Source organism: Lissotriton vulgaris, chromosome 4_1 (assembly GCF_964263255.1).
Source record: "Lissotriton vulgaris chromosome 4_1, aLisVul1.2, whole genome shotgun sequence".
NCBI lineage: Eukaryota > Metazoa > Chordata > Amphibia > Caudata > Salamandridae > Lissotriton > Lissotriton vulgaris.
The window spans coordinates 1,612,063,650-1,612,089,436 of NC_141691.1; the positions used below are offsets into that span (position 1 = coordinate 1,612,063,650).

At 41.5% G+C, this 25,787-nt stretch overlaps 1 protein-coding gene across 4 annotated transcripts in view; it reads right to left on the bottom strand.

Moving 5' to 3' along the window:
* Positions 1 to 25,787, bottom strand: part of TRPA1 (transient receptor potential cation channel subfamily A member 1) — a 913,216-nt gene that overhangs the window by 541,939 nt on the left and 345,490 nt on the right. For all 4 annotated transcript variants that reach the window (XM_086965876.1, XM_086965877.1, XM_086965878.1 and 1 more), the window contains exons 4-7: positions 24,994 to 25,169; positions 19,465 to 19,572; positions 2,285 to 2,393; positions 2,040 to 2,185 (exon numbers count right to left, since the gene is read on the bottom strand). In XM_086965876.1, the coding sequence (XP_086822002.1) occupies positions 2,040 to 2,185; positions 2,285 to 2,393; positions 19,465 to 19,572; positions 24,994 to 25,169 (539 nt within the window). The remainder of the gene's footprint in view (positions 1 to 2,039; positions 2,186 to 2,284; positions 2,394 to 19,464; positions 19,573 to 24,993; positions 25,170 to 25,787) is intronic.

A 25,787-nucleotide genomic window follows, 5' to 3' on the forward strand; every position in this document is an offset into this window, starting at 1 on the left:
TAAGAAAGGATGCTGTAAGTAAGAGAAACTCCTGTAATTTCTTCAAAACATTATTTTATTATTTTTCTTTTTTGTTTTTGTTTTGCTATTTGTCTGTTTATACATAAATACAAATTATTTTGTGACACGCAGACATAATCTTAAATAACAAATTGTCTAAATGAAATTTAAACTTCATAAAGTGCAATTGAAGCAAAACACCCCAAACAGTTTATCTTATCCTATTGCCATTCATTCCATCATGCATACCTCTACATTCACTACCCATTCTAAAAAGACAGATATGAACATAATAACAAAACCTCACATAAGACTAACACAAAATATTCAAGGTAGACCTCTATAGATGTGAAGAGAGAATCTCGCTGGGTATCAGTATCCGATTGAAAGTAATACATTTTGCAAATACACAGAAATTGAACTGAACTTGCTAAATTAAATGTGTTTCTACTGTGCTGAAACTCTAGGGCAGAGGTTCTTTGCCAACTTCATATGTTGCCTCATGCTGTCTGACACCTCTGCCCATTTGATTGACTTTGTCAACAGACACTAATGTATACCAGAACTTCCATGACCTCTAAAGAGAACACATAACTTGTTTCCCATAGTCAAACATTGGCTGCAGAGCTCCATATCTGTTTACAAAAGCTTTTTACTCCCAGAATCTACTACATCAGTCTAAATATTTCTGCACCTACTCTTGGTAACACACCTCTCTTTCCTACGTAAAACTTAAAGACACAGCTCTAACTTATCATTCAGTTCCTTAAGTGTAATTTTGTACAGAATACAGTATCTGCATACTATACGCTCTGCTACCACCTGCAGATGTTTGACGACTCGACTCTTAGGAGCCAGGTGTACAAGTGATGCAGTAGTAAACAACATTAAACAACTTGGATGTCTTTCAAAAAGCTCTGACTAACCCAAGATCAACAAAAAAGGATGTATGGTATTTACATAGTATTCCAATGTGTTTTCACATCCAATGTACTCACTTAACTGAACCTGGTGCCAAAAATGTTGGGGGCGTTTTCAAACAAGGTACTAAAAGTACCCAAGCACCCCAATATTTCTTAAGGATCCAAAGGAAGGTGTTTCTCCACCAGCAAACTATTTCACTGGTGAAGAAAAAAAGAAAACAAATGCATGTATTTCCAACAACCATACTAAAAATAGACAGTGTGGCTTCCATATGTACTGTCGGGGCCTTTGTGACAACCTCAAGAGTTGTAAATGTATTACAATCACATGAGGACCTCTACAATGAGCAGATTTGCTAAAAGGAGGTTTAATAGTTCACGTCTGTTCATGAGATAAATGTTAAGGTACAATAAAACAATGAAAATTACAAGACTCAAGTTATCATTCTGACTTTATCTCTGATCCTAACTGATTTACTTCAATGAGCTATTTGCATTCTTTTATGATCATAAAATGTCATTAGCCAATTTGAGGGTAGTATTTCTGAAGGTTCCATGATAACACTAGAGGAGCAGGCACATACATATCTTCCAAAATCATTAGCTTTAAATCATTTTTACAGCAGAAAAAAATATAAAACCAACTTCTGCCTGAACTGCCAATATTGTGATTGCAATATGTTGACAGAAGGAACGCCAGCAGAACTAGAACCCGATGTGCAGTGTTCAATTTGGTTGCCAATCTGATGCCATTGTGTTGGCATCAGGACTGCAAAATAGATTCTCCTAATGGCAGGAAACATGCCATACCCTCTTCAAAAACACTCTACATAAAGTAGCAAAATGCAGAGGAGAGCAGAAGGAACATTTCCTTCTTTTGCCAGGAGCTCCAATATTGATCTACATTATGTGAGTTCCTATAGTAGGTACAATGTGCCTCATTTGGTACTTTTTATCTCCTCCTATGGCGAGAGGTTTAAAAAACCGTTGTAATTTTACTTTTTAGGCTAAACTCTTAGTAGCAATTTTAGAGTCAAAAATAAAATGCAGTTTTTACATTTGTCACCTATTTTACTGTCTATTGTATGTTTACATGGCAACAGTCAAAATAATTACCTCTTGTTGGTCAATCTTTGCCCCAAAGGCTATGCATTTCTTTACAATATTCAAGCATCCTGTCCGGACTGCTACATGAAGCGGGCTGCTCTTCAAATTGTCAGTAAAGTTTATATGCTTGTAAATAGAATATCCTTTCTCTTCCCCTAAGAATAAAGGTATTATCTTTAAAATACATTACAATTGAGGAATATCTGAAAATAATTATAAATGAAAGTAACCATGACAATACAACGCAATGTTACCTTTCTTCAATATGAGCTCCAGGCATTTTTCGGAGGCAGCCATTACTGCCGCGTGGATAGGGTAACTTCCCAGTTTGTTCTTTTGGCAAATTAAGGCATCTTTTTTAAACTGTAAAAGCAAATACAATTGAAATGTAACATATTTCTGAAAATAAGCTCATTAAAATGAGATCTTGGTATTTTTGTAAATGCATATTTATAGCTTTTATTTATAGGTGCATTCCATAACCAGGCTCTGCAGTCTATATACACATAAAACCATACTGCAGTCCCCATGCACATTTACTTCGCCCTGCAGGTCAAGACTGGGAAACCAAAAGTAGCCATACTCCCTTTGCCCCTTGTGCAATCCTTCTCTTTCCATGCAACCACTTTTCTCCTCTTGCTCCTCACCCTCTCTGATAACTCTCTCTCTCTATCCTTATACCTCTCCCTCTCTTTGTGCCTCTCTTAACCCCCTGTATCTGCTGCAGTTAACCTCTGGGAGCTGGGAAAAGTGACAAGAGTGTTTAAATAAAGGACAACTCTATCTGCTGAGGTGAACCAGAATAAGTATGTATTAATATAACAATTGTCCTGTGGGACTCATTCAAAAGGCGTACCTTCTTAAGTGTCTTAGAAGGAACCCGGGGTTACTCAGACTTATCACTGGACCAAAATTAATAAAAAAAGAAGGCAAAATAAGTGATCAGTGGTCCAAGGGTTATAATCATTACAGCACTTGTGTTAGCCTTGTTACCCATGATTACCTTATGTAATTGATTCCTTTGCAGTATTTTCCTGTTTGCTTTAGTTTTCCTTTTTTCTTTTTTCTTTTGTTTTGTCACCCTTTCTTTTTTCATGCATTATCTATTGATACCTTCCTTTGTACTTAATAAAATTCTTTATGAACTGAAAAAACACTGTACGATTTCCTACAATGGTTGTATGCATTGATTGATTAAATTAATAAGAATGTATGCATTAAATTACATGTAGCAATCAAGACGGAGGATTTCTTGACGTTTCGACCACATGTGACTGTTAGAGTCTCTTCAGGACATAGTCAACTGTCTACAAGGCCTATGCATCAGAGAAACAGATATAGAAACAGTATTTCTAAGTCCTGTGCTTTAACATACTGTAAACTTCCATTAAGCAAGCAGTGAGTAATTCCCCACCTAATAGTATGTTCACTTGTGTAACATGAAGAACTACCATGTATTGAACCTATGTATAATATATGGCAATAAAAATCATCATCCGAGTTCATCATAGCTTAGTGCTGCAATATACGTTGGTGGTTTATGAGCACAAGAAAAGACCATGCATCAACAGTGTGCATACAAGGTGACTCAATCAGAAAGGGTGAGACAATGGGACCTCGAGTTATGAAGGAACAGCATGTCACAATAATAAAAAGTGAAACTCCTCCACTTATATGCAAAGTGTGAATACCATTACTCATACCATTGCTGAGTGGTCCAAAACAACTCACTGTATACTCATACGTTAGTAATACAAGAGCGCAACAAACAGGGAAAAATCACCTGTGTGCCTATGGAACAAATCAGCCCTAGTATAAGAAACTGTGGATCAGACGGTAAGGCAGCATTTTCTAATAGAGTAAAAATCATCCTCTTTCTGAAACTATTGTCTTGGAGTGACATGGTCATTGCCCACCACCCGTGCTTTGAGTGAGGCCAATTATGCTCCTCCTATGTGGAACACACACAACCATGTTAGAAAAGGGAAGTTAAAACATCAGCCCTATCCAAGTCAAACTTTTCAGTGCCAGGGTGTATTCTTTCAGAACTAGTACCAATCCTTTTCTTACCAAATGCTGCAAAACTGGACCCATACAGATCGAACACAGTTCCAATATTGCTTCAGAACTGCCCAAATTGCAATTTAACTGTTTTCCAGGATAAATAAGACAATATTGGAGTACCTCATACAAATGGCACTCGGGGAAATATTTCTTACAAACGAAAACCTTACATTTCTACAAGATATCAGTGGAGCTAATCTGACTCAATTCGGTACCATTGAAGTTTGGAGTGGCAGAGAAAAACACAGCAGAAGCTACTGGAAATTCTGTTTTGCTGCCTCTGCAACACTAGACCACTAACCACAGGCTGCCACGTTGAGTGAACAAAATTCCTCATACATAAGTTGCTTGCATTTATCCTATAGCTGCATGTGGACACCATTAACATGTGCATCAATCATCTTCCCCATGCCTTTTAGACATCAGCACTACAGGGAAATGATGGTCATGAGTCCAACCTTAAACTATGGACATCATCATAATGCTCAGAATGTGGAGTAGGTACAATACCTTTCAACAGCCATCATTAAAATTATGTAAAGATGAACACTTTACTAAAACTGATATCCAGAATGTACGCCTGACTATGAACATAACCAGGATTTAATACTCTGTGACCCAACATTATTGCTCTCTGTTAGTGTTATATGCATGTATGTATTATATCTATGCTTTGGATATGATTTAAAGTGGTCTTAATAACAAGAATGTCAATAGATTTAAAATTGCCTTACTGCTAATTTCTGCATGTCATCACAATCATTTATACCACTCATAGTCCCTTACAATACAGAAGTGCTGTTTTGTTGCCCACTCTCCTACCCAGGGTACGGAACTACATCAACTGCAAGTAGGTTTGAACTTCGGTGTGCCCACATTCCTCAAAATGTTGTATCAGACGGGCTTCTTCCACTTTGCACTTCATCCAGTTTAAGTGTTGGGCTATACGGTGTTTAACCATTTGTGCTGTCTGTCCCACATCATCTTCATACAGGGGCATATCATGACAGAGATTTAGTGGCAGAAGTAAATTTGCAGGTAGTGCATCCACCACATCTGTAGTGGCCTAGGACATCAGGTAAGACTACAGTGCTCAAATGTAACTTTTAACTACAGTTTCTCTATGGCCCTTACAATAAAGCCCCTACTATTTATGTTCTACTTAGAGGCAAACACAGGAGGTTCATCACATGTTTCCTTAATCATAGGCCAATGTTCCTAATGACCATCTGGATTGCATTACTGACGGGAAAGAATGTGTTCCCCAGCACTCTATTTTGGATTTCTTTCTCTGTCTAGGGGTCAACAAACGTTCCCTGGGTCAAAACAAAGCTCTCTAATTGGCTCAGAAGATGATTTTCCGCAGATACCCCCATTTTAGAAGTATTCCTCATAGTACTCACGCTGCTGAGAAGTAGTCTTCCTTGACATGACAACTACGGCGTAGATGTAAAAATCGGCACGGCGGTAAACTCTCCCTCAAAGCCCAGGGATGTTGACTGTTAGTTCCCAATGGGGAATCTGTTAGTGTACAGTATAGATTAGTTTACAGAATACCATTTCTCTGTCTTACCATGAGATCCAAATAATTAATTTATATAGTACTGTAGGTCATAGTGAAATATACACCTTGACTTTGGGTATTTAAGCATGCAATAAAGCCTTTTCAGGTCAGTCACACTTCAATGCCAGAGGAGGAAGACATTGTCAGTGTAGCACTTACAGATGTTAAAATGGTCATGTAGGGGCTGTTCATATTATTGATCACCTTATTATCAAATTCCCCTACATACAAATTAGCCACAGTTGGAGCAAAACAAGCCCCCATGGTCACACCTTTGATTGGTAAGTAGTATTCCTTTTCAAACATAAAGTAATTTCTTTAAAGGGCCACTCCAGCTAGATACGTAATTAGCTCGCATAATGTGTCGTTCATATTCCAAAATGTACTTACATTCCTGAATGCACTGACTATCTATTTCGTTAATGAAATGTGTACTGTCTCTGAGGTATGATTTCACTTTGGAAACAGCATCTGATTTATTGGTCAAAGACTTTGCAAGCAGGTTCTAGAACTGAACCTCATCCAGATACAATGAGGCGGCCTGGAGTATTGGAAAAACTTGTGTACATTTTGGGTAAGGTATAAATCACCAGTGCCCCAGGGTGGGGCTTGTTACAGAAGGCATATCGTTTTTCATTAATCTTGCCTCCCTCAAGAACTTTGGAGGTAATACCCCTGATCTCCTCCTGAATTCTCATGAGTGGGCCTATGGTGAGTCTTAGGTAATGTATGGGGTTTGTCTTTACAATTTCATCACTTGTTTGAAGACAATATTTTCAACACTCATGAGATGGAATGGGAGACAATTTGGAATGTCAGAGTCAACACTCAACCACTTGCAAGCTGGGTATCCGGTTTGCCCTTAAAGGAGTGTTTTAATCTGCTGGTTCTTAAAAATCAATATAATTAACTTCTCAATTTGAAGAAATCTATTTTATCTGTTAGCGCAAAGCTTAGTTCATTGGTTCCATCAGGGTTGAGAACACAATTAGAGATCTTTAAAGTTGGACATCTATTAGTCACAGCAATATTCACCAGCTGTAGTGTTGATTGCTGGTTTGTCTTCCCCCTGGTTGGTAGTTGCTAGCCTGCCACCCCCTTCAACTGCCTCTGCCTCTCCGACTATTCCCTCCTTTGTTGTGGGTCCAATTCTAAAAAACATACCAGGGGTACTACTCCATGTAGGCATGTAGTCTCTATTTCTGGAGCCACAGATTTCATAGTCACCTAAACTGACAGACGAATCAGAGAATGACACAGATTTAGGAGCTGATTGAGTGCATGTGGAAGTATAGAAATCTGGTCTCAGATATGGATATACTTCTATTGTGTTCTGTAAGTTGTCGAACACTGCTTTTGCAGTGCTTATGGTGCAGTTGATTTTTAATTTTTCTTCCATATCACTGATCTGGCATTTCAATATATTTAGTTTTTCTAATGCCATATCTATCCCCAGTACCATCTAATGGCAGGAACAATTATTCCCAATGTAAGTAAAGTTATTTTTGAATGTCTCTTTGTGGGTAAACATGATTGGAATATTCCTTACTTGCAGACCCAGTGGAATTACATCTGCTTTTCAATATTCTGTGAGTAGTTACCATACAGTTCTGTTCTTACTGCCTTCAATGTCTCTAGGTCATCCACTTCTTCTTGATTACTCTTGGAGGAAGCTGTGGTTGCATATAACAAAGAGGCACCCAGATAATATTGGCAGTATATTTATCTGCATGTAACAAGGCTTCTTTTGCCATAATAGCCTATGTTTGTCTGTGGGTTTACTGAGCTTGGTTACAGCATCTTTGTAGACAATCTGCTGCGCGAACCTGTGTTTAAATAAGAATACCAACCCTATCTACCCACATGGATCAGGGAACTTATGAATTAATTCAATTGTCCCATGGGACTCATTTATATATTTCTAAATGGATATCCCTATATCTATGGATAAATAGATAGGTAGATAGATAGATAGACAGATAGACAGATAGATAGATAGATAGATAGATAGATAGATAGATAGATAGATAGATAGATAGATAGATAGATAGATAGATAGATAGATAGATAGATAGATAGATAGATAGAGAGATAGATAGAGAGATAGATAGATAGATAGATAGATAGATAGATAGATAGATAGATAGATAGATAGATAGATAGATAGATAGATAGATAGATAGATAGATAGATAGATAGATAGATAGATAGATAGATAGATAGATAGATAGATAGATAGATAGATAGATAGATAGAGAGATAGATAGAGAGATAGATAGAGAGATAGATAGATAGATAGATAGATAGATAGATAGATAGATAGATAGATAGATAGATAGATAGATAGATAGATAGATAGATAGATAGATAGATAGATAGATAGATAGATAGATAGATAGATAGATAGATAGATAGATAGATAGATAGATAGATAGATAGATAGATAGATAGATAGATATGTGTAATATGGTCGTAAATTGCCATTGCGAGGTTTTGATGACATTAGCAAGGATCCAAATAGTATAATCAAGCTGACATAGGCGGAAACGTCGTCATAATGAACCACAGCGACTATATGCAAGTGATAACTTGACAACTCAACAACAGTCTCTGCTATCGGGAAATTCAGAATAACCCTGTTCCGAATCTTACTATCATGATCAGAGCCAAATTAATTGAATGGAAAGATTCTTGCTTATTGACAGGTACCTGTGGGTGGATTGCCCTACCTTTCCGTATATATACATCTTACCCAAGATACACAAAGGTGGGCAATTCCCCCCCGGGTAGACCGATCATCCCGGGGGTGGGCTCACCGACAGAGAAACTGTCCCAATATGTGGACTTGAAGCTACAGAAGCATGTCCCTAACTTACCATCCTACGTCAGGGACTGTAAAGATATCCTGATGAAATTGAAAGAATTTGAGTGGTCTGAGGACCTTATGTGTGCCACCTTCGATGTAGAAAGCCTCTTCCCTTGCATAGATGAAAAATTTGGGATTAAAGCGATACAATCCTTCCTGGATAGGGAGGATGCAGGGCTATTCGTCTACAATGAAATGATAAATTTAATGATTGACATAATTTTAACTAATAATTATTTTCTCTTTGACAACCGCTGGTTCCAGCAGACACACGGAACCGCGATAGGCTCCAGGTTTGCTCCATCTTACACCTGCCTCTTTATGGGGTGGTTCGAGAGTGAGCAGGCTTGGGGCAACAGTGCCTCCCCTTGGACCAATTACATCATGTGCTGGGGGAGGTACACTGATGACATTATATGTTTGTGGTATGGTTCTGAGGAACAATTACATCAATACCTGACTTTCCTGAATAGTAATACCTATAATGTAAAATTTACCATGGCTTACAATAGCAAATGTATTAATTTCCTCGATATACAGTTCTACATCAAACAAGTCCAGATACAGAGTACTCTCTTTAGGAAAGAAACCGCGTGCAATTCTGTATTGCACGCGACCAGTGCACATCCCGGTTCTGTCATAAATTATAGGAGGCATTCAAAATCCATATTGATGCATCCAGAAATAGATTTGTCAAAAGGGGATATACACATAGAACACTTCACAAAGCTGAATCAAGGGTGTATAAATTGAACAGAGATGACACACTGAAGGAAAACCCGCAACAGATACGACCAACAAAAAGGCCAGATTTGTAATTCAGTATACTACACATAGCAGTGTAATTTTCAACATCTTTTGCTAACATTGGCATCTGCTTACATAAATTCCTGGTCTTAAGGATGCCGTTGAGGGTAGACCATCAATCACATATAGGAGGGGAGTGGCTTTTAGAAATTCCGTCTTTCCCAGTTATGTGGTTACACCAAAGATCACACAAACATGGTTACCCACAAAACCGAAAGTTTTTTACACCTGTGGGATGTACAATATATGCCCATGGGGATAAAATAAGACTTTGACTTTTTGCTACAACACATCCCAACGATTCACAATAGGTCAATTCCTGAATTGCAATACCACACATGTGGTTTATGTCCTTGGCTGCAGGTGTGGTAATATTTATGTTGGCAGCACTGTTCACTGCCTCAAGCTGAGGATGCAGAAACACCACCGGGCCTTAAAAACAAAAGATAACAGGTACCCTGTTACTATAGTGAACATCCAGACGACTTGACCTTCTGGTTTCATGCAATAGATCAGGCACCTTTGTGAACCAGAGGAGGCAATAGGGAGCATCTGCTTATGGAGTTCAAATGGACTTGCCGATTAAGGTCAACCCTCTTGGGGCACAATACCGATGGGGAAATGCACTTTTTTCTGTAAACATGGATGATAAAGAAGAATATGATGAGATAGTCCCCATGTTTATACACTTATGTGATCAATTGTTGTGTAAGCCCAACTGAGATTGACCCCCACCTCTCTCTTTCTTGTTCAAATTGCTTACAAATACAATCAAGTTCTGTGATCAATTTCTATAAGTTATGATGTCATGTGGTGATGATTTAAAAATAAGGCAATGCAAATAAAAATTCTTTGTGTAGTATTCCTACATATCTTTTAAGTGGATATTCTGTCCCTTTCTGTCAACTCTTCCACTTTATAGTGTTCACTTTCTATGACTGAACAGCATGTTCTTTTCTATAGTCTAGTTACATTACATACATTGTAGCCTCTCCATTACATCAAGTTGCTAATTGTACGGTGGACTAATTTTTGGAACTTTTCTTGTATATTAAGGAGGAATTCTGTTGTTGTAGTTTTTAGTTTCCTGTGGAATTGGACTAAATTCACTAGGTCTTTTAACCCAAACAGCACTATGTAGGTTCTATTATCCTCTAGTATATAGTAACCTCGGATAAATATAATATCAGAACCGTATTTCGCTATTTGTGTCCATTGTAGAAACACTAGTCCAACATGGTGCCTGTTTAACCATTAATACTGTTTGTCCATAGGGTGACTCATGTTGTTGGATACCCAACGGTATATAGATGGAGTCTTTGCAATAATATTTTAAATTAAAGACACCAGAGCACACCGTACAATACTTATTTTCATCCTGCGTGCATTATGCACCATGGAGAGCAATGTAATCACACATGAAAAAGTCCCATGAAATCAAATGTCACCGTAGCTGTAGATCAAATTCAAATTCAAATTGTATTTCTTTGCATAGCGTAGCAGCCGATGTGCGTTTCGCCTTCCGGGCTTTCTCAAGGCTAGCTATTGTAGTAGTTATAATGTTAAACTCCAATTAACATATCACATTGTCAGAATTCCGCAGCGTGTCCACACCACCACAACACAGCTAGTGGTGGTGTGGACATTCTGCTTGAAACATCCGGGAACCACATATCATGGTTCTATGAATGAAACAGATTTGGAAAGGAGGAGGATTATTATACACAGAATGTGCAGGTTTAACTTTGTCTTCAAAGACATAAAAGGAGGATTCTGAGATTATAGTATTTCTGGTCTGTGTGACTTGAATTGGGAATTCTGGACTCGGGCCACCACTTGGGCCACCACCACGATTCTATAAGGTTGGTTGCGGTACAATACACAATCTACAAGCATATTTATTGTTTGCGGTAAGACGTTGTCCTTAAAATTACATTGCCAAGTGTGTGTTTGGGTCGCACAAGTGAATCCGTAACTATGACATGGGTGCCATTATTATTTCTTATGCTCCATGTAACTCTTAGGGTAATGTTTTATTGTCATTTTTACTAGAGCTTAGAATTGTCTTTAATGTGCTTGACCTTGGAATACATTTACTCAAGTGTACAGGCGGATCGGGCCCCTTAACAAACTAATGGTTGGAATCAGGGAGTTCTTGACGTGAAAAGCACGCAATGACAACGTATGTCCTCCCTCTACTAGGACTTGGGCTACTACTTGGGTCACCACCGCTAATATATGAGTTTGAACGATTGCGGGACACTACAGAAATTATAAGCACACTACATGTATTGCTAGTGTTAAGACATTATCCTTACAGTTACTTTGACAATTGTGCGGTTGGGTGGCACATTTGAATCCTTAATTATGACATGGGTGCTATTATTTATTCTTATGCAGCATGTAACCCTTGCTTAATATTCTTGTCTTTTTTACTAGATCTTAGGATTGTATTTATTTGGTTTGACCTTGGAGCACATTAACTCAAGTATACAGGCTGATGGGACCGTGATTGAAATAGTTAAGGTGAGACCCATAGGTGGGTTTGTATTCTATCTCTTCCTTTCTTTTCCTCTCTTTTCATATCTCTTCTTATTATAATTTTATTTAATATTTTTTGGTACTGACTTTTCCTCTGTTAACTTCCCCCTTTTTTCTTCCCTTTGATAGGGGTATGTTACCAAAATGTTAGAGAATAGCTAGATATTAATATTCAGATTTCAAATTAGTACAACAATCGCATGCCGTTTGGGATTAATTTAGGGCCATTTCTGGATATATGCTTCCCAATTTTGAAATTTGTTCTTCTGTCTCCTTTCCTTATTATATTCTTTTATTCCTTTTTGTTTTTGTTTTTTTCTCCAGGTTCCTATTATTATGTTTCTGTGTTTCTATTTTTCTCTCCGGTACGTCATATACATAATGTCCCTAAGCTAGATTTATATTGCGCTTTACTGATTAACTTTCTTTATGTCAGGGTGATTTGTATTAAGTGTATGCAAAGCTGAAATCAGTTTGTCACCTTGTATTGTTTAAATGTGTACAGTTTTGTTTTGTATTTTAGGATGTCCATATTCGTATAGTGGGAAGTTTTTACTGTTTATAGCTTTGTCTTGTAATTTATGGTGTTTTTTATATTTTTTTATACATTTATATATATATATCCGTATACACAAATATATTGTGTAGTTTTCATGTTTTGTGCCGTTCTGTGCATGTTATTGATTTTGTCTGTATTGTTCACATATATATATATATTGTGCTTGTATTTTTTATGTTTGGGTCAAAATGTCGATTGTGATTTAGTGTTGTTTTTTCTATATGTTCTTTCTGCCCTGATGAAGTCCCAGCTGTGGAACGAAACACGCTGTCTGATGTCCAACCTTTAACTTCAACTAAATAAAAGATACTTTGGATACACTTAGAGTTTACTGAATTTGTTCTGGTGCACCTTCCCTCTATTACAAATTTGCTTATCTGGTTTCCAGTGGAGTGGAAGTGCAGCGAACTCTGGAAGCAGTTGTAACAAACCTTCTAATTGTTTATCCTTACCTAAGAATTGATGTGCTGAACCATGTTCATCCGCATTCTGTCCTTTTTTGTAATAAATCACAAGACTGAAGGCCTGACCTTTCTGAAGAGTGAGGGAGCTGTTGATGGTGAATACAGATGAAAGAGCTTCTACAGAGAAACTTTGTTAATGGATGAGGGTAAGACACTATCATCACAGATGGAGGCTTTCAGTGAGTTGAAGAAGTCATCAAGTTGGTGTCAGAAGAGAGTCAGGTTTGGTATTGTGGGTAGGCTATTGAATATTTTGGGGTTTTTTCATTGAAGAAATTGTTAATGGCATTGCACTTGTCTGTGGAGTGTAGGATAGGAGATTCAGGTGATGAGCTGATGCAGTGAGTTATTGTTTTGAAGACTGTTCGCCTTCTTTGGGTAGATTATATGATGGTGCTGGTACAGTACTTTTCTTTGGTTATTGTGTTGAGTTTTTTCTGTGTTATGAGGAGGGACTTCAGTAGCATACAGTTATCGGGGGTTCACTTTTTCTTCCATTAACTTTCCATTCTGCTGGTGGAGCATTTCTTATCAGCAAGTACCAGGGTGTTGATTTTATCGCCCATACACTCATGTTTTACTTGGAATACAGATGTTCACATGGGCTTCTGGAAATGTGTTGAAATTGTTTAGAAGGGTACTGCTATCTGACTTGGAGGTGGAAGAGCAAAGAATGGGCTAGGTCTCCGGGGCAGTCTTTGTAGGATCTAAAGGTATTCTATTCTCTTTTAGGTTGACCTTGGTGTCTTGGTTGGAAGCTCAGCAGCCGGGACATGGATAAGGAGAGATGGTTGGTCTAGCTTATGGTTATGGGAGGCTTACACTAGATCACTGGTGATTTTGAAAAGAGAGTGCCTGGGATGTGACCTTTGAAATATGTTGATTTGGTGACTAGCTGTGTCATGTGGAGCGTGTAGATGAGGTTGAGAAGAGTGTCTCTTGTTTTCATTTATGAATGATTTCTCTAAGTTTAAGTTGCATAGGATTGAGGTTTGAGCGTGTTGGATAGATACAGTGGTAAGGAGACCTAAGAATTAACCTATGAAGTACTTGAGGTGTTACGGGGCAGTCCTGATGGCTAAGGGGATCTTGTTTCACATCCTAGGAGCATAGGTAGAAAAGGCCTGGTAACTTGTTATTTATTTTGTACACATCTTAGTTGGCAGTCTCATGGTGTCCTGGCTATGGGAGTGCCAAGAACCACCAGAGTTAATGTGCTTGTCTGGGTTTCTTTTCAGTATAGTTTGGAGAGAAACCAGTGACGTTATGTCCTGAGGAGACAAAATGATGTGAACCGCAGTGATGTCACTCCTTATAGAAATGGATGCTTAGGAATTAAGTCTGCTTCCCTGGATTTTGCTTTTAAAGATGAGTTTGGCAGGAAAGTAGCGATCTCAATTCCTGCAGAGATGAATGCTGGGAAATGCAGGGAAAAACGGAGAAATTACTTGCAGTAAAGATCGATGAAGTAGAATGACCGCAATCTGTTCCCAGATAATAGAGGGGTTGTTCTCTCATTTGCATATTGGTGGACTTTAGAATTAGAGGCAGTGGAAAGGTTTATAGAACGGTGAAAGAGGAAGTAATATCAAGTGGGTTGGATTATTGTGGGAATGTTTTCAGAACTGGTGGAGTTACTCGCTTTACAAAGAATAAGAATTGCACCTTACAACCAGTTCCGCAGAACATTCCTTGACCTGGAAGGGAATGAAGCCTGAAGGAATTATGATATGTCATTGGCACTCAGGGACTCAAACTGCTCTCCAAGAGTTCTGATGCTGACCTTTGGATCCTTGATATAGGGCACAAAAGGCAGAAGGGCTCTGTTAGATGATGTTTGCCAGGTAGTGAGTGGACTCCACTGGATCTTGAGGGAATCTTAGAAAAAGAGAAACCTGGTGGCTAGTAGCCTGCACTGAGGGCCTGGGAGCTGAAGGAGAAACCAGTAGTTATGTTCCCAGCATCAAGAAAAATTTGAGATTTCTTTTTTGACCACCTAGAGACCAGAAGAGCGTGCTGAGGGTGCTGAGGCTACCAGAGAATGTATGGATCTTCAGCGGCCAGGATCTCCAGGTTCATTCACTTTGAAGTATTTATTGTGGAATAAATGCTTCACTGAGACCTTAGAGCAGACGTCTTCGATCTGTAGGGCGCGACCCCCAGGGGGGGCGTAGAGTCCCGGGAAGGGGGACGCACTTTCCCCAACCTCACTTGTGCCTGCAATTCAAAACGTTTGTTTTTGTCTTGGAAACAGAGTGCCCTGTTCTGTGAAATGTTTTCGTGCCAGGGTGCATTTGCCCCTGAAAGAAATGCAAATGCTCCCTGTTAGTTAATCTGCAAGTGTAAAGGGTGTGTGAATCGTTACAAGCAAATGTAACATGGTCTATGTCTACTAAGGGGAGGGGAGAAAAGCGAATACAGGAGCTGCCCAAGCAAATCTTGACGAGCACTGTTGTAAATGTTCTGACATGTCATGTTGTTTTCAGTTAACCTTGCCTCTTGGACTGCCCTGCCACTTGCTGATCATTGGCATGTAATTTCTGATTTTACTACTTCCTGTGAGTAGTCCTTTGATAGTGCTTGTGAATCTAGAAATGCATAGCTTTAACTCAGCCAGTCCAAATGTTAAACCACCTGCTCTTCCTTTCCTGTTTGCACTTGCGCTCTAGATTTTACCCATTTTAAAGGGATTGGCTGCCAGTTTAGGAGTTGTCTCAAGCTTTAAATTCTTGGCCATCTTTTGGCAGAAGCCAAATAAATGGCTTATTAACTGACTGACCAAGCCCATAGGACCCTCATTTTTTTTTGTGGGGAAAAACAAGTGACCGTCAAAGTACTTATGTGAAAAGTGAATGTGACTAGCTTCATGAAGACCAACCAGGTCACCAGGCTGCAGGACGAGTACCCATGTTGAAGGAATTGCACATTGGGTAAGCATCTTGTTATGGGGGATGTATTGCTATGGTAAAATTCAAGCGCTAACATGGTACATTTTCATGACCTGGTACATGGCGTTTGAAATATAGGTAAATTAATGACAAGGTGGCCTGATATTACTAAAGTAGGTGATTTTGCTGACCTTGGGCCAAAGCATTAGATTTTTAACTGTGACTACTGAATTTCTTTGCCCCTGTACCTAGTGTTCATCTTGTACTTTTCCTACCTCCCAGTTCCCAAATGTTGGGTGCACTATCAAAGTCGTCATTTTAAGTGCAAATATGGCATGGAAGAATTTTTTTGCCAGGGCCAAACCTTTCCTATACCAGTCACATGACTGGTGCATGCTACTTAAGGATATCAACTTAAGCTTTACATTTTGTGACTGTGATATTTACTGCAGAGTGATTCTCATAGAAAAGCACTGAATTATGTTATAGGCACTTTATAATGAATAACTTCAGTTTAGTAATAGCAAAAAGCATGGTTCGTGGACTCAATTAGTAATTTAAAATTTAAACCAAGAAGAAAGTGATTTGAAAATATTCTTGTAGCATTTGCAGACAATGCTGGGACATGTAAATTGATTTTGCAAAGGAACAAAGGACCCTGCTTGAGGGGATGGGACTGAGCCCAACTACCATAAACAGCAACTGTCAAGGCAGATGTAACTCTCACCATGCCATTTTTGAAGTAGCCAGAGTGGCAGCAAAGCCAGTAGGGGAGAAAACCCTGTCACAACTCTTTTTTTTGGAAGTTAATTTCTGCTGACACCTTGGGAGGAAGATTCTGACATCTTAACTTTGGACAGATGCACATTAGTATTTAGTGTTAATCCCCCAGGGAGTGATGCATGGCTAGGTAGGGCTACCTGTGGAAAGATTCTTAATTGTTCAGAGGTCCTCTCCACCCATAAAATCCAAACTGGCATGGTGGCTACCAGCCTGAGTGTTGCCGCCACCTAAGGAAGTTGAGCGCACACCTGCTGAACCAAAGGACTAGGGCCTAAATGTAGGTAATTTTATTTTACCACTTCTTAAATACCGAATTGCACCGATTTGGTATTTAGGAAGTGGTAAAATAGAGGGGCGGGGGATGTAGTTACTACAGAATCGGTAAATACCGAATCGTTAAGATTCGGTATTTACTGATTCTGTAAATACCGTTTCAGTAATGCCCATTGATTCCCATGGGCATTGAAGCCCATAGGAATCAATGGGCATTACCGAATCGGTATTTACAGAATCAGTAAATACCGATTCCAGCAAGGGTGCAGGGGGTGTCACTTTGACACCCTCTAGCACCCCAAATACAGGCATGTGTGCCATGTGGCACACAGACATGCCCTAAGAGCATGTCTGTCTGTCACATGGCATAGGTGTGCATGCACACATGTGCATGCACACCTGGATTCAGTATTTTACCACCCAATTGGATTGGGTGGTAAAATACCGAATCTGAAAGGCCTTTGGGACTCATAAGAGTCCCACCTACATCTAGAAGTTACCGATTCGGTAAATTTACCGATTTGGTAAAATTGTCCCCCTACATCCCATAAACCCATTTACCGGTCGGTAACGGCCGAAATCGGCCGTTACCAGCCGGTAAATGGCCACCTACATCTGGCCCTAGAACTCTGCACTGAGGCTACTGGTTTACCTCTGGTGAGAAACCCCAAGGGCTGGACCTGCTCCCACTTAATCCCAGGATAGAAGAGTGGACTCCAAGGGCTAGTTGGCTTGCATCTTGTTAATGCCCTAAGACAGAGGTCTTCAATCTGTGGGTCCCGAACCCCAGGGGGACTGTGGAGTCCTGGGAAGGGGAGGGTCACACATTCCCCAACCTCACTTGTACCTGGAATCCAAAACGTTTGCTTTCGTCTTGGAAAATGATGGCTAATTTCAATTAAAATAATCCAGCTGAGTCTCCAGTGCTTTGACTCTCCAGCGGCCCAAGAGTCTCAACCATACCTATGAGTCAGCGCAAAGTATCCCTACATGGCTTTGCATAGCCTCATAGATATGGAGTATGGAAAAGCATCGCAAGTCACTACACTGCCTTACTCTGCTTCAAGGAGGTGTTCCATAGGCGTTGCATGGGGGTTGCCATGGATATTGACATGGCCCCATATTTACAAAATCATGTAAAGCTGGGGCAGCGCCAAAACCATACTCCTCCCCATGGGAGGCGTAATGAGGAGAAATGTTTTTATTTCTCCTCGTTTTTTCCTCTTTTTATGTGTACTGCTTTCTGCAGCTCCCATAGAAGGAGGAAAATGCCTCTCTGGATTGTTTTTGTGAAGGAAGGTGCCCCTTCCTGCTCCAAAGCAAACGTGCCCATGTTGGTGCCAGGCAGCAATTTGTGCGCCAACGCAAGGGGAAAGGACAGGAATGCACCACATATTATAAATATGGTGCATTCCTGCCCCTTGACATTGGCGTAGGGCAGAGCTGCAAGAAGACAGTGGCGCTGTCCTATGCCAATTCCTCATAAATTAGATCCTTTGTTTTTAGCTACACCTTAGACCACGCCCCCATGCTCACTGATCTTTGGTTTGCTAAACACTGTTTAATATGATTTCCCCACCATAAAAATGGTTTGCTGTGGGAATTGGGGGAGCTTATGGTTGTTGTTGATGAGAGTACCAGGTTCTTTTTTTCAGAGGGGGTCCTTACGCCTAAAAAAGTTTGACAAGGGGGTCTTGGCATCAAAAGGTTTGAAGACCTCTGCCTTAGAGGGAAGGCATCAGGCCTAAGAGAGTTGTGCCCAATAACAGGGTCCAATCTGGCCCCACTCGAAGATTTAGAGATTCAAAATTGACAGTTGGTTAATCTGACTTTGTTCTGGAGTTTTGATTCCAACCCTCAAGGTAGAGAGTCATGACAGAGGGAGCTCTATGATAAGGAATTCCACTGTTTAGGGACTTTCACTAGCTTCAGCCTCCTATCTTTTCTGGCTAAATGATTTTGAGAAATGAAAATTAACAATATTCCATGGTCAAACTTCAACCGGTGTGACTTGCTCTGCTTATATGATTCAGTTCCATCATGGCTGACCTAAAATTACATCTGGGTTCCACTCGGCTGTGAAGATTGACTTAGATTGATGCTTTTCTCGGGGTTTCCTGGTGCTTTTATCCTTAATATATTAAACATTGGTATGACGGATTCCCGCAATACATCCTAAACCTTTTTTTGAGTATTGCTTGCATAGTATTTTTCCCTTAATTTTTCTGGGAATTCCATATTGTTTTATTCCTAACGTTAACTTCATTGTTGTTTGTTGCTGAATTCAACACCCATTTCTCTGGTTAACTGCCTTCTACGTGTGCCACATCTACCAGGGGTTAAGCAGAGATTCCCATAGAATTATATTTCAATAAAAATGGATTATGTTTATTAAGTTGCTTTCCAAATTATTAATTCTTATAGAATTATGTTTCAACAAAAATTGATTATTTAAGTTGCTTTCCAAATTAATAACCAATTGTTTAACAGTGTTTATTACTCTTAAATATCTGAATAACTCGCATAGATGTCCCACAAGGAGACTCAATAATACATGCTATAAAAGCCAGTTAAATGCACACAGAACACTTTGGAGAAATGAAATTTATGCCGAAATATACAAACCAGAATTTCTAAGGCTTCAGGGTTATTGATTGCACATGCTTGAATTACTGGTGTGTTCTCAAGTTCCCCTCTCAGGTTAATATTAGTAGTGCTATGATTAGCTAGCACCTAAGAAGCAAAATAGGAACAAATGTTAAATAAGCACAAATTATCTACAACCATAACAACATATTCATAAATAAAAAAGACAAATAATCCAGACAGTCAGTAAGAAGCAGGGATCAGTCAGGAACCATGCATGAAAAAAGGATAGTAAAATATGGAAGTAATTAGGGATAACCAAGTATCCTATGTTGCAGGCTCATTTCCAAGAGCAACCCCTGTGAAAGAAGCTGTAAGCCTGATCACAAAGGTAAACATACACTTTTTGCATAAGTTTACTATTTTTTGCTATTCCCAAATGAAAGTTACGAGTAGTATATTTTCGACTGCAGGGTTTCAACAGTCGGGCAGAATCTCCGAACTTGGGGTGGAACTCCCCCCTGAGTGTGGAGACTTTATCTTGAGTATTAAGACTCTGCCCGAGTATGGAGATTCTGCAGTCACAACTATACTACTCGTAACTTACCTTCGAGAATAGAAAAAACTAGTAAACTGAAACCAAAAGTGTAAGTTTACCTTTGGGAATCAGGCCCTGTCAGTGCCATATTGGGTTTGTAAACACAATGACAAGAAAGGAAACATGTACGCATGGATTGGAAGTCATCAAAAAAGAGTTTATGATAGTAAATAAAATGTAAAAATAATATTTAATATTTGCCAGTTGGAATATTTTATAAGAAAAATAGCTGTAACAATCAGCAGTAGAGGGGTCATAGCCACGAGCGTCAAGATGACGGTCACACTTTGAGAGTGCTCTGGAGCCTTCCGTCATACACTTGCATCCAGCCCAAAGATAAAAAAGTAAGTATTGTCTCCAGCTGTTCATGAGTGCCCTTGCACGACACATGGGCATCCCGAGCCCCTGTGGCAACTGAGAAGCCAGATGGCCGCAACAGAGAAATAACATGGGCCAAGGACAATAGGCGGTGCTCAGGCTGCAGGGAACTCCGGCCCGGGTACAGTGCGTGTGCACCTGGCCTGTCAGGAGAGGGATGTCAAAGTCGTATTGGGGCCCCTTCTGCCTGCTTGGAATATCGGGCCGCAAGTCCTCACGGTCCTGATCCTTGGGCCGCCAGAGACCGGAGAGCAGTGAGACACCAGAGGACAAGCAAACAGGTGTGGCGAGCTGTAGCATCGGGCTGCCACCCACCGCCAAGGAAAGGACGTTGCAGATCTGCCGTGCCCTGACCTGGTGGCAACAAGTGATCCCTCTGCAGTGCAATGGATTGGTACAGCCCAAGAGGGATCTGAACAGATGAAAGGCCCTGAGGTATAACAGACCTGTGTATCCTGCACCTGCACCCGCCACCCACACCTGCGGCCCCCCGGAGAGAGAGTAAACATGGGGAACCCACCGCTAAAGGTGCCGCAACAAGGGTGCCAGAGAAGAGACAGCGCAGTGCCTGGAGCCTGTACACTCCTGATTTGCTGTCCCTGCAGGTGAGGAGCAGCGGGGACAGCTGATGTCAGGCTGTACCTATCTTGCGGTGGTGGAGACGTCCAGACATGGTGAGATGGTAGGGGCAGCGGGCCAGTCAGTGGAGGTCCCCCTTTACCAAGGGTACCATAGAGCACCCGGAACTGGTGGCCTGCTCCCACTGAGCAAGTCGGTCTAGATGTGAGCGTGAGCCAGACAGACAACAGCAGGTGAACCCTCAGAGGGGATTGAAGACCACTCCCGGTGCACCGGAGACAGACGGAGGCCCCCATCTCACCACTCTGATCACCCAGGAGGAGGGCCGGGTTGCATACAAGACAGGGCCCCCGGTCCTCTGAGGGGAACCAAGATAAAAATACATATGAGGCCGAGAGGAATGCTGGGATGAACACACAGGGATGACATTGCAGTTATCAGTAGTTCCCTGCCAGGACCCTATCTCTGTAGCCCACTGAACCTGAAGCTATTAATGATGGTTCCCCAGCTAAAACACCGGGAGTAAGCGGGTCCCAGGTCCCAAAGTGGGAAGGCTCGACCCCATTGGTAGCCACAACCCCATTGACCTGAGTGGACCCAGGGAGAAAGAAGAACACTTGTTTGGGCCTCCCCCTGGCCCCCGCAGGCACTACACGGGTTGCCATACCCTCCCGAACTGTACTGGGACCCCTGAAAAGTTCTGCCCGGAGCAGACTTAGAGCTTGCAGAACAAGGCAGTTAGGAAAGAAAAGAGGAGTAGGGCCGAGGACAGATGGAAGACTCCGTGAGTAAGGTACCATCTTGACCCATGGAAGGATGCTGCCAGTAGGCCGAGCCTTAAAGAGGGAGCATTGGGGAGTGCCCGAGGTGTGGCAGAAAGAGGACAGTGACAGATGCCCCGGGTGATTCCTATACCTACCCGGACCGCCCGGGCCTCTGGCCCCAGGAGTGACCGGAGAGACAGATAGAGGCCAACCATGGGTAAAGGCACACAGATTAGGTAATCTCCCTCCCAGACTCATATCGAACAATACGCCATGAGCAATGTGGGCACTAGCAATGCTGCCTCGTCCAGACCTCCGGTGCCCCAGGGTAACCTGTCTACTATCCTTCAAGCGATCCGAGCTTCACAGGGCTCAGTGGAAACCAAAATCGGTGATGTGCGTGTGGACATGGCACTCATTAGGAAAGATCTCTGTAATGCTACAGCTAGGATCTCAGAGTCTAAATCTCGCCTGTCCAGTGTTGAAGATGAGGTCTCAGTAATGAAAAATTAAGTCTCAAAGCCCTCTCCCAGGTGGCCTAGCTACATAGGTGGGCAGGGGATGCAGAAATCATTCCTGCCAGAACAACCTCAGTCTGGTGGGTATTCCAGAGGGGTCAGAGCCCACTGAGTTGTCGACTTTCATTGAAACTTGGGTAAAATGTTGGATGCCAGTGGAACACCTCTCCGCATGGTTTGTGGTGAAGAGGACTCATCGCACCCTTGCACTTAAACCACCTCTGGGAGCCCTCATCTTGTGTGTTTTGCAGCCCCCCACAGGCCCATTATAACAAGCATCCTTAACTTAAAGGACAGGGATGCTATTCTGCAGGAAGCGCGCTCACAAGCCAATCTCACCTACCAATGGTCTAAAGTAATTGCATTCCCGGACTATACTAAAGAGGTCCAGGCACAACGCAGATCCTACACTGCAGTCACACAGAGGCTACGAGCTCTCAATCTCTCGTATTTACTCCTTTTCCTAGCCCATCTCAGGTTAAACCACAACAACAACAGACACTTCTTCGACTCCCTGGAGGCAACATAGACTTGGGCTACAGAGGAACGTCCCCTTTCTGGGCGCAAAATAATATCCTCTTCTCCCACACCAATTTAACCTAATATCACAGGGGAAAGATCAGCAAAACCATAGTGAAGACGCACTCGGTCCCGGAAGGGATGCAACACACAAAGGAGGAAATCCTCCTCACCAGAGGTGACCATGAGAAGTGGTTCCGGCTCTCCTCTATCAGTGAGATCACATGCCCTATTGCAAGAGCAGGACACAAGTAGAGAGTTGCCTCAGACCTGATCACTGACCGTGGTGATGTATGGGGCCAGGGATTCAGACCTGTCCCGCAGCCTAGCAATATGATTGGTCACCCCTGAAGGTGATGGGTGTGGGAAGGCATCGGAGTTGACGGTCATAAACATTTCCGAACGTCTGAATAACTATAAATCCTGCTATGTGGAGGGGTCCACCACTCTTCCCTCAATTAGTAATCTTTGCACTTGTTCTTGTCTTTATTGTCAGGGCAACAGATGTTTCAAGGACGAAGTATGGTGGGAGGGTAGGAGGCCAGTTTGGGGATTTGTTTGTTTGTTCTTTTTTTACTCCTTCCAGTTGCTTAAGACATATGACACGATGTGTGTCCATCACCCACATGCTCACACTGACTCAGGGACATAGCAGTTCTCCTTACCCGCGGACCTCGCACACAAATGCCATGGCCCCCCGGGCTGTCATATGCAGACCCCACCTTCACCTGGAGCCGCTACACATCCTCTCCTGAAATGTCAACTGTCACCTGGACAAGGGGAAGTGTGCTGCAGTCTTTAGGTTCTGAAATCGTTCTGTCCCCTCCATCCTCATGCTGCAGGAAAGCTGTCTATTAGGTAATCGCTGCCCAGTCCTAGCCCGCCAAGGATTTGACAGGGTGTACTATGCAGGATTCACATGGGGGGACATGCAATTAATCTTATCACAGTCTACATAGCCCCAGCAGTTCTTATGCCCTCCCATCGCATTCTTGCAACTTTTCTGATGTCTCCTCCCCAGGGTCTCCCAGCTTGGCTTCTACGATGTCTGGAGAGTATGGAACCCACGTCTCCGCCAATACGCTCATATATCTGCGGCCCAACATACTCGATCAAACATTTACTATTTGTTTATGCCCGCTCTGGACTGTGGACTGGTCGCAAAACATCCACACACTTGTTCAAGGAATCTAAGCCCACGCACCCCTACTTCTGGATCTCAGAGGGCCTATGGGAGTTATTCCCCCTATCTGCTGATTTAACACCTGGTTCCTGCAACATAAAGAGTGCAAAGAAGCATTTAGAGATGAACTGAGATGATATTTTCAAATTAACAAGGGCACGGTTACTTCCCCGGCACGTTATGGGTGGCAGGTAAGGTGACAACCAGAGGATTTGCCAAGGGGTACATTGGCCGAGAGGACTGGACTGGTGCCCCGTCCAAGAACAACCTGTATATTAGGCAACAGGTTGTCCAACCAAATATAAATGAGTGTGGGGTAAATGGTTGGAATTGTTGGAATGCAGGGGCAAGAGTGGAGTACGGGAAACTAAACCTTGATCATACTGCAGTACTGCAATGTGTTACTAAGGTTTTGTAAGGGCCGACAGCCCAGCACAGTAGATGTGATGGGCGACAACCGTATGTGACCTATTATCATGAACAGTTGTGCCTATTTGTTTGTTTGATAACACTAATGAATTTGAGTATCATAAAACAATAATCAGCAGTAGAAAAGGTGCAAGAAATGGAGAAACAGAAAATGATGGTGCCCCCTTGCAGAAAGTAATGAGCAGCCACTGAGTCTCCCATATATTCATTAGCCTTTGGCTGAATGAGGGCCTCTGGAAGGGATGGGGTCTGCTGGAAGTGTCGGGGGTCCCCTGCACTCAAGAGCTTCTTGGACATGTGTTTCACCCCGGCGTGAAAGAATATAGGAGAAGCAGACCATGTCAGAAGAAGAAACTAGTGGGGAAGTGCCTAGTTATAGTAATCTGAGATTTTAACACCTGCGCTTATCAAACTTTGAATTCAGTTTGAGTTTGTATCTACAATGACATCAACCAACATGTGCATCAAACACATGGCTTCCAATCCTGCGATTAAAATAATAGATTTTAATGAGTCTCACTAATATTATTACTAGTGTATACGTTTAGTGCGAGGCCGCCAAAAACAAAGGTTGGATATTCATTCATCATGACAACTCACCTCCACCAATTTGTTGCGAAAAAGCTGTATGGAGTTGTGTAGAGGTGACATCAAATAGCAATTCAAAATATTCGGATTGGCTCCTCTGCATAGGAGAAACCTAATACTCTCTACCTGGTCATTCTCCACTGCCCAGTGCATAGGTGTGTTCCCTTTGCAGTCAATAACATTGAGCACTATATAAAAAAAAGAAGGCTAAGTTAGAACAGCATCCCTATACTCAATTGCATAAACATACATTATCAACACAATACATGTAATTGCAGAGCTTAGGAAAAATGCTGATTGAGGATATTTGTTAGAAATCAGAATTTCAGTTTTGCATGTATTTACTAGCGAGAGATTATTATACGCAAGGGTAAACTTTATGTTGGTTTTGTCGACCTCCATGCAGCATTTGATTTAGGGCCAGATGTACGACCTGCTAATTAGCCAGTCGCATATTGAATCGCATTTGTGACTCTCAATTTGCGACTCGCTAACTGGGATGCACAACAGTGTCTGAGACACTGTTTGGAATTATTCACCCCATCTGCCACAAATTGCATGCCTCATGCATATTAATGATGTATAATAATGAGGCTGTCGCAATTTGCGACCCCATTGGGAATGGCTGGTACTCCCAGGGATGGTGGCCTGCTGGGGTCAGCAGACCTCCATGTCTGGGACTGCCTTTAAATAAAACAGGTTTTTCTAAAAAGTGCACCCGTTTTCCTTAAGGGAAACAGGATGAATTTAAAAAATAAAAATGAAACTTTTCAGTTTTGTTTTTTAAGGGCAGGCAGTGGTCCCTG